The following is a 17,879-nucleotide window of genomic DNA, read 5'->3' as shown; positions in this document are numbered from 1 at the left end:
AGTTAAAGTTATATTCAAGACGTAGTGTTTTTAGAAGAGGGATCGTTTTTAGACTGACATAGACAAATAGGGGTCGAATAGAAGTTAGTACTTACATAATCTCATTTTGAAAGTGGTTTTTGGTGTCAATGTGACGTGATGTGTATGTTTAAAGGTACTTAAAAAACAAATATTTGAAAAAAAACATGTCATTTTTTTTTCTAGTCTTTACAAAATTTAGGACAGTATGAAAGACCGAACGAAAGAATGAATTGAATGAATGAACAGGAACAAGAAATAACCGCAATCCTGTAAATGATAACACAAGGAAATCATAGACAATTAGTTGAAGGAAGAATGCCACCGGAACAACGGTCCAACGGCGACCGGAAACGGATCCGAGATAGCAACATGGCGGCGGTGTCTGTTTTGTTAGTCTCTGGTTAGCGGTGAAAAGAAATGTCCTCTATGAACTGTACAAACAAAGAAGAATTGAGTTAATGTACCTTTTAAACAAAAATTGTAAGAAAGACTTGGGTTCGCGTTTTATAAAGTAACGAAAAATGTATTCAAAATTATAGTTTTACTAGGTTAAATAAATGAAATTCATCTAGTCGTGACCGCGACAACTCGAGATTAAGGACTCCGGTTGCTGGCATGGTGTTATTGTGACCAAAAGACCCTAAATTATAGGAAGACAATAAAAAAAGGACTCCGATTGAGTCCGAAACCGTTGTAGCGTTTAAGTTAGTAACCATAGTGTTTCTTGTTGATATATAACATGATCATTTCGTACGAATCTGAAAACGTGACAAAATTAACAGTTAACTACGAGTAGCACAACAACAAATAGAAACCTACTTCTTTTTGAAGTCGTTTAAAAATACAAAAGTCGGTGTTTGTCTGTAATTTTTTTACATCTAAACTGCTTTACCGAACTTCATGAATTTTCGTACAAAATAGACTTAGATCAAAAGAAACTTTACTATTCTACTTTTTCCTGCAATACCTATTACATCTGCAAGAGTAACTACGTGCAACACCACTTCGGTTACATCACTATTATAATAGTTCAAAGTTCGCTTAACTTTCGTTTCGCCACTTAAAGATGTGGTAGTAGGCCCTCAGTAATGTTCAAAAACTCTCGTTTTGTGGACACTTGGTTGTACCCTTGAATTCCGCAGTAATTTGAGAGGCAATGCGGTAGAAGCGTGACGATTAACATTCCGTCCCATGGTGTTGTTGGTCGCGGTATCGTCGAGAAAATTCCATGGCTTAATATTGTTATAGTTGTTTTGTTTTGTGAATGGGAAGTATTTAAATGTTACCATTTGTTTAAATAGTACGAATTAATGTAACATGGTTATATATTAAATGCGAGTTGGACGACGCTGAGTTCTGCATCAAAAGATATTTTGTATTCATTAGGAGTCATCACATGAAATGATATGTTTGACGGACGGACAGACACCGACTCCTTATTAATGGGGTTCCGTTTTTCCGTCATCAGAACCTCTATAATCTTCTCAAATTAACAAGGAACCTCCACAACCCACAGTTAACGTCCATAACACGCAACAAAACTCAATTATTTTTTATTTCAACACTAACTTAAAGTGCAGCCTTCGCTATCGCATCGCGGACGATAAGGATCCTCTACGATTTCCGGTATCCAACCACACAGGGTGGAGGGGTTAAAGGGGAGGGGGCAAAAGGGGGAGGTTTAAAACGAGGCGTATTGACCTATATCCAAGAACACACGGAATTACTGCCGTTTATCTGAAGCGGAACGTCTTTCTTTCTTGATTCTATTAATATTGAGAAGCTGAACAAAGTGGAAAGTCATTTTGAAGAAGATTTGGAGGATTGAAGAATTGGAGGTTAACGAAAGGTGGAATGAGTTGATAGTGTTTTGTTTCTGCATGATATAAGGAGAAAAAACTTTGGCTGAACTTTAATTAAATTCTGCATTGTTTTTTCAATTGAGGTTAATCCATTTTCAGGCTTTTCGCTTACATAACTTTTATCATTCGATTTTTTATTGCTTATAATTAAGAGGTTTTGGCAATTGAGTTTTTGAAGTAAATTGTGAGAACATGACACGGTAAGTTCTTAAAATCTTCAATTCGTAACTTTTTATGCTTAGCCAGATTAGTTGACGAAATTTACCTGACCTGTTTGGCTGTCAGGGTAATAGTGACTTTACGATTTCTAACGATGTTCGGAAACGGTTCAGCGATCTCGGATAGAATTTAATGTAGCCGAGTGGTTGAGGTCACCACGAATAACCCACTGAAGGCGACAAGGACTAGGACAAGCATTTGTGTGATCCTCGAGTGCTTTCCCTGAGTCTGGGTGTTTTTGTGCGTGTGAATTTAATGTTTGTGAAACCTTCGTGACACAAGGAATAAGTCCCTTACTGCGGGAGTAATGTTATTTAAAGAAAAATGATTTATAATGGCGACCCATCTACGGACACCTTTCACCTACTTTATTTATAGTAATTTCATTTGTAGATCTACCTTACGCTGCCGTTGATCTGATCTAGCTACATTTTTGGAAGAGTAACAGACAGCTATCAGAATTACAAGCAACCTTAATCACGGCTATAGATTAGTTGCTTCCACAGCCTCTGATGGTCCATTGTGAACAGTGATAAATGCCTTAAAGGAAAAAGATTAACTGAAGATTAACTAAGAAACGAATGCCAAGTGTGAACCGGCCCTCAGACTGCTTATTACTTATAAAGGCGGTAGGTGTATATTAAAATTCAATATTGTTTTTTGGAGAACGAATCGTTTTTGATTTTGAATTTCCAGCTTATTGGTTATGCTTAGATTTAAGACAGCATGAGAAAAAGACACAAAGGAGAAGAGTTCTATATTTTTTCTTTTTATTTATCAATGCCCCTCAGAAGGGCAAAGGCCCCACTTCTACTTGCGGGCTTTTGGCACATAGTTTTCTTTTACCGGTGGGTAAGTACTTCTCTGGATCCGGTAAGACGGAAGCACAGACCAAAATAGTTCTCAATGAAGACGTGGATTTATTAGAACAAATTAATTATCTTTATAAATTGTAACTCATGCATGTCCCATGACCCAATATAACTTGTGAAAATTAACACATATTTTATTGACCTAGTCCCTTATAAATCAGTTCAGATTAAATAAACTGTTATTAAATCGTCTTATCTTGTGTAATGAGACCTCGCCCTACAGGTGTTAAGGTCACTCTGTCATAATATATCATTTTAAGCAGCGGTTACACGTAAATTGGTTTCCCGATACTAAGGATAAATCTCTTGGTACTGGGGTCCTGTGATATTAATAACACGTGCAAATATTTTTTTGATTTATGATCAAGTATTTGCAAGATAGTGGTCAAAAATGAATTTCGTCGAGAACTTGAACCACTAAGTATTTGGTATCCTTATCACCTATTTTCGTCAATATTCTCGTAGGCCAAGTCTCCTAAATGTCTAAACCGATTTTGAAGAAAGATTTCTAAAAGAGATTAATAGAAAAACTGCTTTTAATAAAAAACGATCGATCAAAATCCCTTTACTCATTTTAGCGCTATCTTTCAACCGGCAAAAACACATACAACGACGATGAGCTAACAAAACTCTTCTTTTTGCGGAGGTTAATATGAGATGACAAACAATTTGATTTCGGTGTGTCGATCTTTATTTTTTCGCTTCTTGTCCCTATTTTCAAGTCGTGCTTACGAAAACCCTTACTTTAAGGACACGATTTGATCTTTTTTGTATGCGTATAAAAAAGGGTGTGAGTTCTTAAGAATATTTGAAGGAAAATGTAAAAGTCCGGGAAAATGATGAATGGTTTCATTTCTTTCGAAATATTATTAGGGAGTGCAGCAGTTATCAATAGCAGTAAACTATGTATATTGCTATATTTTTGGCAATAGTTTAATTAAATAGCGAAAGTCAATAGCTGAAACTATGTATGTGTTTGAAATTAATATTTTATAATTAATAGTTTCGTTAATTAGGGAAAGTGAATTTCAGACAAGATTCGAACTCTGAAACAAATGGTAAATAGATTGCCTGAAGGGCTAGAAGGAAAATTAGATACATATCATATTATTATTGTATTATTGGAGAGGCCTATGTCCAGCAGTGGACTGCTACAGGCTGAGATGATGTTGATGATGATAATGAATTTGTATAAGCTACTTGGATATATTTATTTTTCGAAAAGAGAAATACGGCTAACATGTTCATTTATATAATTGATTTTAATATTTAAACGACATGTGTTATAACAGAAGCGTATTTAATAACATAATTCTTACTCAAATAACCCGGTACTTGAAGTATTTATATTATCTTTTATGAAATATACGAATTTTCCACCACATTTCCCTCTCGTAGCGAGCTGTGGCTGTTATAAGTTACATAACTCTAAAAAAACGGTCAAGTACGAGTCGGGCTTGTGACACTTAGGATCCCGTACGAATAAGACCCACGTGTTTAAATGTCACTCCATTCAAATCTTATTAAAATCGGTCCAGCCGTTTTTATTACCGTATCGAGAAATGCCTCAAAATGGAGTTGCAAAAAAACAACCGGTACGACAAACAAACAAAGAAACAAACAAACAAGAAATATGAGAGTATAAAAAACATGGGGAAATTAATTATTTGGGTGATCCTTACAATTGGTTTAGTTATGTTGTTTTTGAATAATAATTATTATATTACTAGTCTATCACTAGAACAACTCGTTTTGTGAGAGGGTCCGCTAGTGTACTTACGTATAAATAACATTATAAAGTCCAAGTAAAACTAAAAAGAACATTACTCTGTACAAACATAAAGCTGTAAAATGCAAAAACCCCTTCAAACCCAGATGTGAACAACATTTATTTACTCTCCAAAATAAACGAAAATATATTTCCTGAAATTTTCAGGTGTAGCCCTGACTTTTACCTTTAAAGGTAAATATTTTCACGAAAAGGTTGATCCCTGGTGTTGGACCTTTGGGGGACCGTTTGACTAGTATTTAATTCAGAAATTATACAGCATTCTGTGCAGTAGGCCGTGAAAATTTTTGGTAACGTGTAGGAGCGCGTAACCTTCGGTTTACTGGCTGTTAAAAGCTACGTGAAGGAAAACCTTTGCTCTTTCGTTGCCTTGGAAGTGTGTGCTCTTAATGGATTTATTTTCTGGAAGTTTTTGTGTAAGGGAGAGTGTTGACTGTTGGTTGCTAGCTTGTATATAATTATGTCGCTTTCGAATGATTCGGAACTACAATTATTATATTACGTAAAAATTAGGTAGAACGATGTTATTATTGCTAATTTCCATCATAATTGTATTTCTTTACTTAACAATGACGACATTTTGAAGATTTTTGAAATAGAATTTCGTATTTTGAATATAAACATTCAACGCGGTAATTTAAAAGTTAGTGCGAAATTTTATTTTTGTCGCAATACCAAAGGCAGCTTTTATGTTCTACGAGGTTAGTATATGTCTGAAGAAAATATTTCAAAACGTCTACGCAGTAAAACTGGTAAAGTTAGAAAAGAGGTTCTAAATTCATATATTTTTTCTTAAAATTGTTACGAGCACCTCATACTTCAGATTGGGTAAACTGATTATTTTGTCATTTAACGTGTTAAAACAGTAGTTAAAATAAAATTGAAGTCTATCGTGTGTTTTCACGTTCCTTTTACACTTACTATTATAGCTGAGAGAAAATAAAAAATATACAATTTTCGACCCAAAATGAAATACATCGATCTAAGACATTTTCGAGAAAAATGCACATAATATTTACAAACCATTACTCGTCTTCACGTCGACTACAGAAACGTCCGTCACTTACCGCTCCTCATTAATTAAACATGGCGGGTTAATATCCAAGCTGAAAGGCGTCAATGAAAATATCCGCGAATAGCGCCTTCATAAGTGCACGATGTTTTAATAAGTGAGCAAAAAGTTTTGTTTGCAATCCATTAGCGGCTGGGCACGTCGTTTATGTTTTGTTTTTGAAGTAAAGCGACAATGGAAATTGGTTGCTTGAGTTTTATTGCGGTTATTGAATGTACTTTTTTCGATAGTTAACGGGTATGGAATTGAAGAAAAATATGGTTAGAGAATGTAGTTGTTTTTCGTTTATGGTTTGAGTCGTTTGTAATGGTTTTTTTTTATGATGTTAATTGATTGAATGGCGTATTTCTTTCTTACTTTTTCCTGATGATTTTATTTTCTTTTCGAACTATGCTAATTTTATTCTGACTATTGGTCTAGTGGATAGTGTCCCTAACTGCTTTACCGGAGGACATTCGATTCGATTCTGACCAAAAAATGTGATGAGCACGAAAACATGTTCCTCAAAAATTAATGATTAAAAAAAAGAAGTGTTTGTCAAAAACATTAATTACCTTCTCGTTAAATAAATATACATGAAAACGAGTTCCCTCGATCACTATTACAGCAAGGAAATAACACAGAACAGTTAATCATCTCGTAATTAAGATAATTACGTTACATTGGCCACGTTGTGAAAATTGGGAGATTATCATTATTTGATCACTGAAGCGAGTTGCAAGGGAAGTGATTTATAATATCTATCATCTGCAGAAAGCCAATTATGTTGTATTACGGGGTTATTGATGTTTTTGGGGGTCTACCACCACGTCTATAGTAACAGTAACTTTAGTAACATTATGACAGCTGTGGTCTTGTGGGAGCGAGAGAGCGCTCTACATGGCGTATAGGGGCGTCTCTTTTACACAACCGCAATAATATTTCCTTAGAACCGTGGGAAGCTTTCAGCTTTGGTTTGATAAATGACCAATCGTTGTTAGGGAGCAATATTAATTTAATGGAACTATGTTTAGTCTAAGTGATTGGTCTTGGTAATAATTAGGTTTGAATTATACTCGTAAATGAGCCTACTTTTGTGTAAGATATTAAAATTAAAGAGTATTAAAGAAAAATGAAATGTGATTTACTTGAGGTTTAATTTTTCGATCCAAAAACGACTCCCTTCGTTTATAAATTAATCCTTGTATTGAGGGGAGGGGGTTTACAAACAATCAAGTCACATGCACAAAGAGACACCTGCAGACAACTCTCTTAATTTTTTTTATATACTGTGGTCTTTTAACCTAAATACCTATAATATAATCACAGTAATGAGGTAAAAAAACACAAAACAAAAATATATCTAGATATATTTTCATCCAACGGCAAATCCAGCCAAATTAACAGACACACCAACAAATCGTGTACATAAATACAAATACGGAAGCTCAATAATCCAATCTGTGGAAACCCATTTAGCTGGGTATACTCGTACACGCAATTTTCCATAATGATATTCTGTAAGGGATGATTTGTGTCTGGTACCCGCCTATTACGCCTGGCATGACATACAACTGACACCCCCTTAATACAACGTTATGACTTAACCAAATTCTAAACGCCGGCGTGAAATTTATAGGCTGACTCCCAAAGCTATTGTCAATTAACGCGACTGAGTAAAGAACACATGATCCCAGATGATGGATGGTTCCCGTACCTGGGTAAATCGTTTAAGTATATTTATTTAGTGTTATCATATACGGACTAAGGTGTAAGAGGTGGTGACATCGATCGGCGTACGCACCGGTTTCAAGGTGTCGCTAGCTCTGAGGTACCGGGTTCGATCCCCGGTCTGGTCAATGTAAAAATTACATTTCTACATTGTCTCGGGTCTGGGTGTTTGTGGTACCTTCGTTGTATCTGAATTCCATAACACAAGTGCTTTAGCAACTTACTTTGGGTTCAGGACAATGTATGTGATGTTGCATTTTTTTTTATTCTGTAGCAGTGCAACAAGACACCGACCCAAAACGTAGGGTGTAATAATTTTCACTTGTCTGTCTGTCTGTGACATCATAGCGCGTAAATTAATTGAGCGATTACAATTTAGTTTGTTTTGTATTAACGATGAATAATGTGCGATAAATATAAATCGGTAGAGCCGTTTAAAAATTGTGGTGTGTAAAAGTAAAAGACATCATGGTTGGTCAGTAAGTTATGCTATTATCATTGAATCATATAAACTGTAGAAATTGTGGAAGTGAGTTTAAGGTCTACACAGCGAAAAACGGCGTCCGTTTTACTGGTTGGCAAATAAGTAGTAAGAACTATTATTATAGAAGCATATAAAATTGTAGAAACTGAGGAAGCGAGATAGAGCTCTACACAGCGAAAAACGGCGTCCGTTTTACACAGTAGCCATACTTAGGGATATGATGGTAGAGCTCTTCCTGCCATAAGGGTAAGGTGGTAAGCAGCACCATTATCATCACCTCATACAATACCTATGCCATCCTAAACAACCATAACAAAAGCAATGACGCTATTAAGCTCCCCGCACTGGTCGTAACAAAACTCTTAATACTTACTATTGTGTAGAAGTACGATAAAACTTGTATCCAATATGAAACGATTAAATACAATGTAAGTGGCACGCGAGGGGTACACGCGATGCCTAACACTTGACGTTTAATGATACAAGTTAACGTGTACGGAACCATTTGAGTGTGTCATCTTGAATAATGGAAAAAGGATGTCTGAATTTACTCTAAAATATCAATTTAATTTGTGTGTTCTTAGGAGTACTTAGAAAACTAATTATAATTGTTTCGGCAGCAGATTTATGATATAGTTTAACAATTAAAAACATTGAACTTGATTTAATATAAAAAACAAATGAGCCAAATTTGATGAAATTTTCAGTACTACTATTTCTCGTGAAATGTAAAAAATACCAACGAAATCGGTTCATCCAATGCGACGTTCCAAGGCACCTACCATACGTGAAGACTCGACGAATTGAGAACATTCGCCTTTTGAAGTCGATTGAGAAAAAGGGAATGTCATATTCGTATATTTTTGAAAAAAAAAAAATTGGGTCAAATTACATTTCAGGTTGCAAGTTACTGACGGAAGATCAGAGAGCCACAATTTTTGTATCTGCATCTCTTTCGTCCTCACCATCAACAATCCTCTTCTGAACCTACAAGAGTTCTTCGTACGCTCACAGATGACGGTTCTAGGTCACCTTGACATTATCCTAGGAACATGAAAACATATTAATATTCATGAAGTCTCAAACAACTGATTTATGTGTTCAGTAATAAAGTTCTATGAAAGTACACCTGAATAAAGTTTCTTTATGTAAGTTACGTAACACCGAGGCAATACCGCAACTTTTTCTTTCATATTTTTTTGAACATTTCGAAGACCTTTGACAGTTTGACAATTTTGTCTCAGTATTTTATAGTTTGTGCAGACAAATTAGACGTCAACCAATATTGGCAATGTATACTAATTATGGGTTGCTCATTAACCAACTAACTGTCTTTACAGGTAGGTAAAACATAGTCATAGTTATGCATATTATTTAATGATTGGGACAATAGTTTTTAAGCCCGTCCGGTAGTAGGTATAATGAACAATATTGGATGCATAATTTTTCTATTGTCCCGCAAACATAATTTTCTCAATGTCCAATGAATGGAATTTATGAGTGACGTAACACCTACGTACAAATTAGATATTATATCTTCTATTTTAGTTGTTAAAGTTTTTGTTTTAGTTGTCAAAGTTTTGCTTTGATAAGTTTATTCAAGAAACGTGTGTAATATATTTTCGATTGAATTTGCAAAAATGTTTTATAAAACAGCTATTGAAAGTTAAAATAAGTATGACTCATTCAATTAGCATGTAAACGAAAATTCTTAAAACATCTAATATGACAATATTTGTATCTGTGTATGGATATTTTTGATTAGCACCAACAAAAAAAACAAACGATCTTGAAAAAAAACACAACATAGATATAATCTAATTAAGAACTTCCTCTTTTGTAAAAGGTTTAATTAAGTTACAATAATCTGCAAAGTCACCAGACCTTATCAAGGTATTGCGTACAAGTTGTTCAACAATATATTAATAAAAACGTAATATAATAAATAGTAAAAATTTGTCCTTGACTGTTTCATCAATACAACCCATCATAAAGTCGACAACGACTTTTCAAAGTCAGTCTATTGCATGTGTGGGAGCAAGATGGCGCATTCCCGACATAGAGCGCTATCTCACTTCAGAATCTGCGTTTTACGGTATAAGGTGGAGGCCGGCCCCCTGGTGAGGTGGTTGACTTCCGATCGAGGAATCGCGTGTTCGATCCCACTCCAGTATGAGTTCTAGTGAACCCGCACTAATTGTCGGCAGCCATACCATTTAATGGATGAGGCTAGCACAGGACCGTAGAAATTGGCACGAAAAAGGGGAGGCCTATGCCCAGCAGTGGGAGGATAAAGGCTGTGGATGATGATGATGATGATACCATTTAATTACTGAGCACAAGATTAGTGAACCTTAATTATATTTAGCGTTTTATGTGTGCTGTTACATGTATTTTTATGTTTATTATCCTAAACACGAATTGTAATGGTGTTTGTCGCAGTTTGATCTAATCTCATTTGTTCCAATCAAACTATGCAAAGTGTACAAAAGAAGAAAATAATATTAATGATAGCTATCATATGCATAATAATATCTTACAAAAATATGATACCAAAAATAATTTATTTATAATTAATCTCTTGATAAATACTTTGACCCACAAATGCCATGGAATTTCTAATTTTAAACTCAACACCTCATTTACATTTCTCTCATACTTCGACTCAAGAGGCGCGGAGTTTAAATCTCAGAAAATCTTCACTAATATCTGCAAGGTAACAGATTCCCACGTAGAACATAACTTGAACTTTGAAGGTCCACAACTTTACCTCTAATAAACCCCAATAAAGTCGTCTAAAACGTACTTGTTCCCGAAACTAAGTTTTAATAAGTCCCCCGTGCGCTCGTCTAATAAGCTTTTTTCCACCGTCAAGTTTACGGCCCTCAACGCCAATAAAACTCCATCAACCAAGGTGTAGGTACGTGCGCGTAAGGGAACAGCTCTGCGGCTTAAGAGCCCACAAGTATAGCCCACGAAAATCAGCATTCCAATGAAAAACAACCGCCGCTAATCAAACAATTGACACGGAAAACCTTTTTGATTGATGAAACTAATATCAGATTACTGGGCATCGGCATTGAACAATTGTAGACTTTCACAGTTTGAACTTTAATGTTGACACAAACTTTGGTCCCCGAATCACGTCCCAGTTTGTTTGTAGTTGAGCTACTGTGTCTACCGCTGCTGTATCACGCGGAAACAGCGGGCGCAAGGTGCGGGGCGGGGCGTCGTAGCGTCGCGACGTTCAGTCGGGCGCCGGCCTCGTGCAGCGCCGGTCGCCGGCACTTACGCGGCATGCGGCCCGCGCTCGCCGCGCTCGCGGCTTGCTGCGTGGTAACACGCGCCGAGCCGTCTGCGCGCCTTGTTCCGCGCAACTCTACCCCCCACCATGTTCTTCAATGTTCTGATGGACTCGTCCTACCAGCGTGGCAACCCCTCGAGGATGTGCCGACCTACGAGATCGCCTTCCGAGGCGTTGTTTATTTTCTTGCTCTCATGTATCTCTTCATCGGAGTGTCCATCGTCTCCGACAGATTTATGGCCGCCATAGAAGTTATCACGTCGCGGGAGAAGGAGGTGCGCGTGCGACGCAACGGCAGCGACCAGATTGTTGTCGTTAGAGTTTGGAATGAAACGGTCGCTAATTTAACTTTGATGGCTTTAGGATCTAGTGCACCTGAAATATTGTTATCCGTAATTGAAATAGCTGGGAAGAACTTCGAGGCAGGGGATTTAGGGCCCGGTACCATCGTGGGCTCGGCTGCATATAACTTATTCGTGATTATAGCCATCTGTGTTGTGGTGATACCCGATGGCGAAGTTAGAAAAATTAAACATCTCAGAGTGTTCCTTGTGACTGCGACGTGGTCCATCTTTGCGTATGTGTGGCTCTACCTCATATTAGCCGTCATATCACCCAACGAAGTAGAAGTTTGGGAAGGAACTGTCACTTTTCTCTTCTTCCCAGCGACGGTACTAACTGCTTACATAGCCGACCGTCGATTGCTAGTATACAAATATCTGAAGAAAGGTTATAGAGTTAACGAAAGAGGAGTTATTGTGGAAGCCGAAGGTGATGGCTCTGTTGAAATGGCTCTAAAACCAGGCGGAGACGACTTTTTATCCGAAGACGAAGAAGGTAGAGAACAGGAAAAATCAAAAAGAGAATATGTGACAGTGTTAAGAGAATTAAGAAGACAACATCCTGAAGAAGATTTAGAAACAGTAGAAAGAATGGCTTTAGAGACGTTAATGTCACGCGGTCCGAAATCTAGAGCTTTCTACAGAGTCGCAGCTACTCGCAAAATGACAGGCGGAGGAGACTTCTCACGGAAAATATCAGAACGTGCACAAAGTGATCTCAGCGAAGTGAAAGCAGAATTGCAGCGACGGGAATCAGGATCCTTATCACTCGAGCCTCGAGGACCCAACGTCCGCTTCGATCCCGACCACTACACTGTCATGGAAAACTGCGGGACCTTCGAAGTGAGAGTTGTAAGAGCTGGAGACCTAAACGGAGAAATCACAGTACAATACACTACAGAGGATGGCACAGCAGAAGCCGGGTCTGACTACGTAGCTGCCCAAGGTTCCTTAACATTCAAACACGGGGAGACAGAAAAAACCTTCAGCGTACAAGTGATCGATGATGATGTCTTTGAGGAAGATGAGCATTTCTATGTGCGTTTAACGTCTCCTAGAGGAGCCTGCCTCGCATCACCATCTACAGCTACAGTGGTGATTCTCGATGATGATCATTCCGGTGTGTTCTCTTTCCCCCAACGCGACTTTGAGCTCACGGAATCGGTTGGAACGTACGATCTGAGGGTCGTGAGGACGGCAGGCGCTCGCGGCAAGGTGAGAGTGCCCTACTGGACGGAGGACGGCACAGCGAAGAACGGAGTCCAGTACGAGTCAGCTCAAGGAAGCGTCATCTTCGAAAACAACGAAACTGAGTGAGTATTTTGGTCTTAAGTTTATTTTTAGTCCGTATTTGACGTATTGTGATCGCCGTCATAAATATTCAATAAGTAACGCAATTTGTGTTCGTAAATCTAAATATAAATATAATTTTAAGGACATGTGTCTGGGGTTAAATGAGAAAATTATAGAGACGGTATGTGAGCTGTAAATGACTGCGTCATACCGAAACTAGTGGGTGTTAGTCGTCATATTATATTAAAGAAGTAGTTTAAGTGATACTTATCTAACCGTATGAGGCTTCGGAGATTAAATCGTACGTGCTTTAACCTATTTTTAGATAATACTCTTAGTACCAAACTAAATTCGATTCCCAATGCTATATAAATTTAGAAATTAGGGCCCAATTTCGGCAATCAACTCAAATTAACAATTCCGTCTCATTAGACATTTCCTTAGCATCAAAGAAACACCGCAATCCTAATTGAGTACACGGAAGTCGACATAAGCCGTACATGTATCCGATGTGCAATACCGAAAAAAGTACCGTTGTAAGGTTTTACGGGAAGCCTGCAAAGTGCCAAATGAGGTATAGATTGGCCGTCGCGATTAGTGCCAGGCCGTTGCGTGATCCGGCGGGCCATGCCATCGCCAATGTTATACTGAAATAATCCCTTTTAGATAATCCGACGGTCTTGTCACCTTTGTATGCTTATCTTGTTGGCCAAATGTGTTTTTTTATCCTTCATTACTGGGGTTCTTTGGGGATTAAAGAGAGTGCTTTAATTGAGTTAATTGGGTTTGGTGCTTGATAACGTCATGTTTATTGAGGAAAAGGAAATTTGATTATGTAGACTCGGATAAAGGTCTTCAATTTACGTGACCCCGTCTCGTCGAATCAGAGTGACCTTTTCGTTGTTGGATTTACTGTTATTTATTTTTTTACTTGTTTTTATTCATTCGTTCGTTCGATTTTTTTCTCTGACATTTTATACAATACATTATTTTTAAGGTTCTGTACTGAAACGGCTAAAACGGAATCCAATTACTAAGGCTCCGTCTAGTTGCTGGTTGTCCGTCTGTCTGTCACCAGGCTGAACCGTTTAGCTAGGCAGTTAAAATTTGCGGAGATTATTTATTAAAGTAGCCTCGAGTTACAGGATGAGCAGCTGTTCAAATTTTAAAGGGAGATCAATTTGGACTCGATTCGAATGTATTGTTTTTTAGTTAGTTTATCCTCTCCTCTTATTAGATCTTGTCCTTTGCTATACATACTGTATGTAATTGTCTCGTTATGGAAGGGATAGGCAGTTCAATACCCTAATTGAGTATTCAATTGATCACCGCGATGGGCCCTTTTGTGTTTCAATTATGCGAAGTACAATATTTGATTCAGATGAATATATCGCTTAGAGATAACTGTTATCTACAGCTTGTTGCGATGTGGTAAATGCAAATCCTGGCCATTAAAAATAGCTCAGCGTTGTATTTGCTTTCATAAAGAATTATCAATGAAAGTCATTTTTGGTGTTTTGCTCACACAAATATGAAACGTATGGCTTTCTTAATAGAGTTATTTTTGGGTTGTCATAATCTCTAGCTAGCTGCTGACTCAAATCTTAATATACCAATTGTTTAATAGTCTTTCAGATTTGGGGTTTTTTTGTGAATTGTATGTCAAAAAATATGTATCTATAATTATTTATTAAACTTCCTAACGATCTAAAATTAACACAACAATTGCCATCTTATTATTGCAGTTCCATGAATGATTAATATTCTCGAGACAGGTTCAATGCAGACGAGTACCAATGTGCCAAAACTAATAGTTGTCTAACTGATTGTGACATAACTTAATATGACGTCAAAAATACAACCAACAAAACAATATAATTACCAGAACTATATAATAATGGCTGATTAGACATATTCTCGCTACATCTGCTGGCAGACACATAAAACTGATGTATTTAATGGCGTGGAAGTCCGTTCGAATGATAACGATCCGTGTTTCCTTGCTGGTCCTTTGATCCGCAAAATGATATATCAAATTTTAGTAAGCATTCCCTAACTGGAATTGCTGATGTAATGAAGTTATTATTATTGGAGTTTCAATTAGCCTATTGAGGGCCACGAGTGGGCATTTTAGGGTTGATGTGGAATATGTTAATGTTTTGGCTGTTAAAATGCTGTTCGGGTTATGTTGGACTTGGGAGGAATGGTATAATTACATCTATAATGTAAAATAGAGTTAATAATATATTTTATATTTTATTTATTAGCAACTAGCTCTTATCTGTGCACCAAGTTTCGTCCAAATCCCTTCAATGGTTTTTGCGTGAAAGAGTAACAGACATTCACACAACACACACACTTTTGCGTTTAAATATTATCTGGATTTTCGTATCAAAACGTCTAAAAATCGGAAGCAGAACCTCGTAGGCGCAATTCCCAATGAAGAAGCGAAGGACCAGCTTGGTTAAGTATTTCATGAGATTCATTTCTCGTCTTCCAGTGCCGCTCAAGTTATTAAGGTAGGCGTTCAAGTATTCGCAGTTCCCTTGACGTTAAACATAAACTTTTTAAGACCTTTTATAAAATGTATTTTGGCTTCCGACGTGTAAAGTGGAGTTGTGAACGTGTTTCATTTTGAAAATTTCGTTGGTAAATTATGAATTAACATTTTAGAGAGTGCGATGAATTTAAATAATAATAAATCATACATTTTGCTTTTTTTTGTAGTTATGATTTCATTTTATTCTTAAGCACATTTTCGAATCGCTTTATAATTTGCCGTGACTAATTCAATTTAATCCTTTGACAAATTTCCAAAGGTCTATTCAGGGACTATTTTATAATTGAGAGTATTTGCCAGGGGAATAAATTGGTCAATTGACGGAAAATCTAGGGATAAAATCGTTGAGAAATCTGCCAGCTTTTAAATAAATAATTCTAGTTTATTTGAGATTACAAATCTGTTTAAGAGCGACCTTAATATTTGTTTAACGAAGATGCAGTTTCACCTTGCAGTTTTCATAAAACTTTTTCCTCTAGGCGATTGTTAGAGGAAATCAAAAATTTACGTGTACTACCAGGTCAGGCTGACCACAAAACTTACCGTTAAAGTTAGAACAAGTTATGACATCTCGATTAGGTCAACGGCTCCTCAGTGTGTCGTCGCTCCAAGCATCGGAAATTTGGCTGGCCTCCAAAAGTACCACTAGCGAACCTCCAGTGGAACTTAAATAATGCATCGGATGAAGGAACAGGGAAGCTGGAGGAAGTGCCATTGCAGTTAACCAAAACAATATTCATTTCTCCCAGCCCTAACACAGATCCTGTACGATTAATGTATTGCTATTCTAATAAGTTGTAACAGTTATTCGGTATTTGCATGCTAATACAACGGCAGAAACAACGATCTCTTGCGCTAGTTATGAAATATAGATTACAGAACAAAATTTTGATAATTTTTATATTAGTTACCAGCTGTCCCATCAAACACTGTTTTGCCATAAAAATGAGTTCTAAGAAATTAAAACATGGGGGTATGACAATAGGTGTTGTTCGATTCTCAGACTTACCCAATATATACACAAAATTTCATAAGAATTGGTCGAGCCTTTCCGGAGGAGTTTAATTACGTTCACCGTGAAACGATAATTTTATACATAAGAGAGATCTCGTTACAATGCTTTTTAAATGATATCGTGAAATTGATCCTGCCTTATGTACCATAATTGTACATAAAAGTTTAAATAAATAAAATAAAGCCACTTCCTTCTACCCTTATGTTTTGTATTTAAAACTGTCATCAAAACCTTGCGGTTTGAAATTACATTAATTTACAAGAACTCGGAACTTTGTACTTAACACGAGAAAAATGTTTTACTTTTTCAACGACGGATTAACTTATAAAATTCGCTGTTTGTTTGTCAAGTTCTTAGCTTTATTAATGTCGGTTGAATTTACAAGAGTTTGTTGCGTGTAACACTTTTAAGTAAAGTTAATATTAATTGTGACTTTAAAAATGTAACTCGTTAAACATACTCAATTTGTTAGGTACTTAAAAGAGGTTTACAATGTTGATGTGTAATTTTATACAAATACAAATCAATAAATAAAGAGTGATGTATCTCAGTGGTATATTTGTTTTTGGTAATCTGTGGTTTTCCTTGGTTTTTAGTCGTGTTTTAAGCTGAGTTTATAAACAGAACTCCACACCAATACTTCACTTGTGAAGTATAAATTAGCGATTCACTTGGTTGTATTTTTGTCGAAGACAATTAATTCGTTTCAAATTGAATAGTTTAATCTCTGGTCTCTTTTAATCCACATATTTCTGAAGCAGTGATATTTATAATCAGACAAAAATGATTTGCAGTTAAAAAACCTTATATTACTATGTAAAAACAATTTTTTTTTCAGTAATCATTATTAAGATTATATCAACCAAAAGAAAAACCATATAAGATCAAGTTTCCACATAAAATTGTATAATTTAGCACCCGTTTCCTTCAAAACATAATACATTTTGTTTAGTATATTCCGTGCCAAGCGGAGTACGCTTGAGTGGACACCGGGGCCCGTATAACATAATATAATGATCGTATACTTCATGTAATATATCACCTTGAATTTTGTTTACATTGAATTATGTTATAAGGCATAATATTGTTTTGCTTTAAGCACCGCTTTATCAACATTTGTGGGAGAAAAGAAGGTCAAGCCTTGACAACTTTACCTGTTTCAATTAATAGATCAATGCTATTAATTACATTTAATTTCGATCTGACGTATGAAAATTGATATGAAGTTACCATTTTATTCAAATGAGTAGATTTTGACAAAAACCTTCTTCGACTAGTTTCGTTCGCTAAACCTCCGCCGCGTGAGATGATTGTAAGGACACCGGATGGTTCCGAAA

At 36.5% G+C, this 17,879-nt stretch overlaps 1 protein-coding gene across 1 annotated transcript in view; it reads left to right on the top strand.

Moving 5' to 3' along the window:
- Positions 1-10,353: 10,353 nt before the first annotated feature.
- LOC113504869 (sodium/calcium exchanger 1) overlaps positions 10,354-17,879 on the top strand; it is a 107,008-nt gene continuing 99,482 nt past the window's right edge. Inside the window, exon 1 of the mRNA XM_026887359.1 lies at positions 10,354-12,987. Coding sequence (XP_026743160.1) covers positions 11,144-12,987 — 1,844 coding nt within the window. The 5' untranslated portion in view covers positions 10,354-11,143. The remainder of the gene's footprint in view (positions 12,988-17,879) is intronic.

Source organism: Trichoplusia ni, chromosome 23 (assembly GCF_003590095.1).
Source record: "Trichoplusia ni isolate ovarian cell line Hi5 chromosome 23, tn1, whole genome shotgun sequence".
Taxonomy (NCBI): Eukaryota; Metazoa; Arthropoda; class Insecta; order Lepidoptera; family Noctuidae; genus Trichoplusia; species Trichoplusia ni.
The sequence above is the reverse complement of the archived record's forward strand: the minus strand, read 5'-3'. Positions and strand labels throughout refer to the sequence as shown.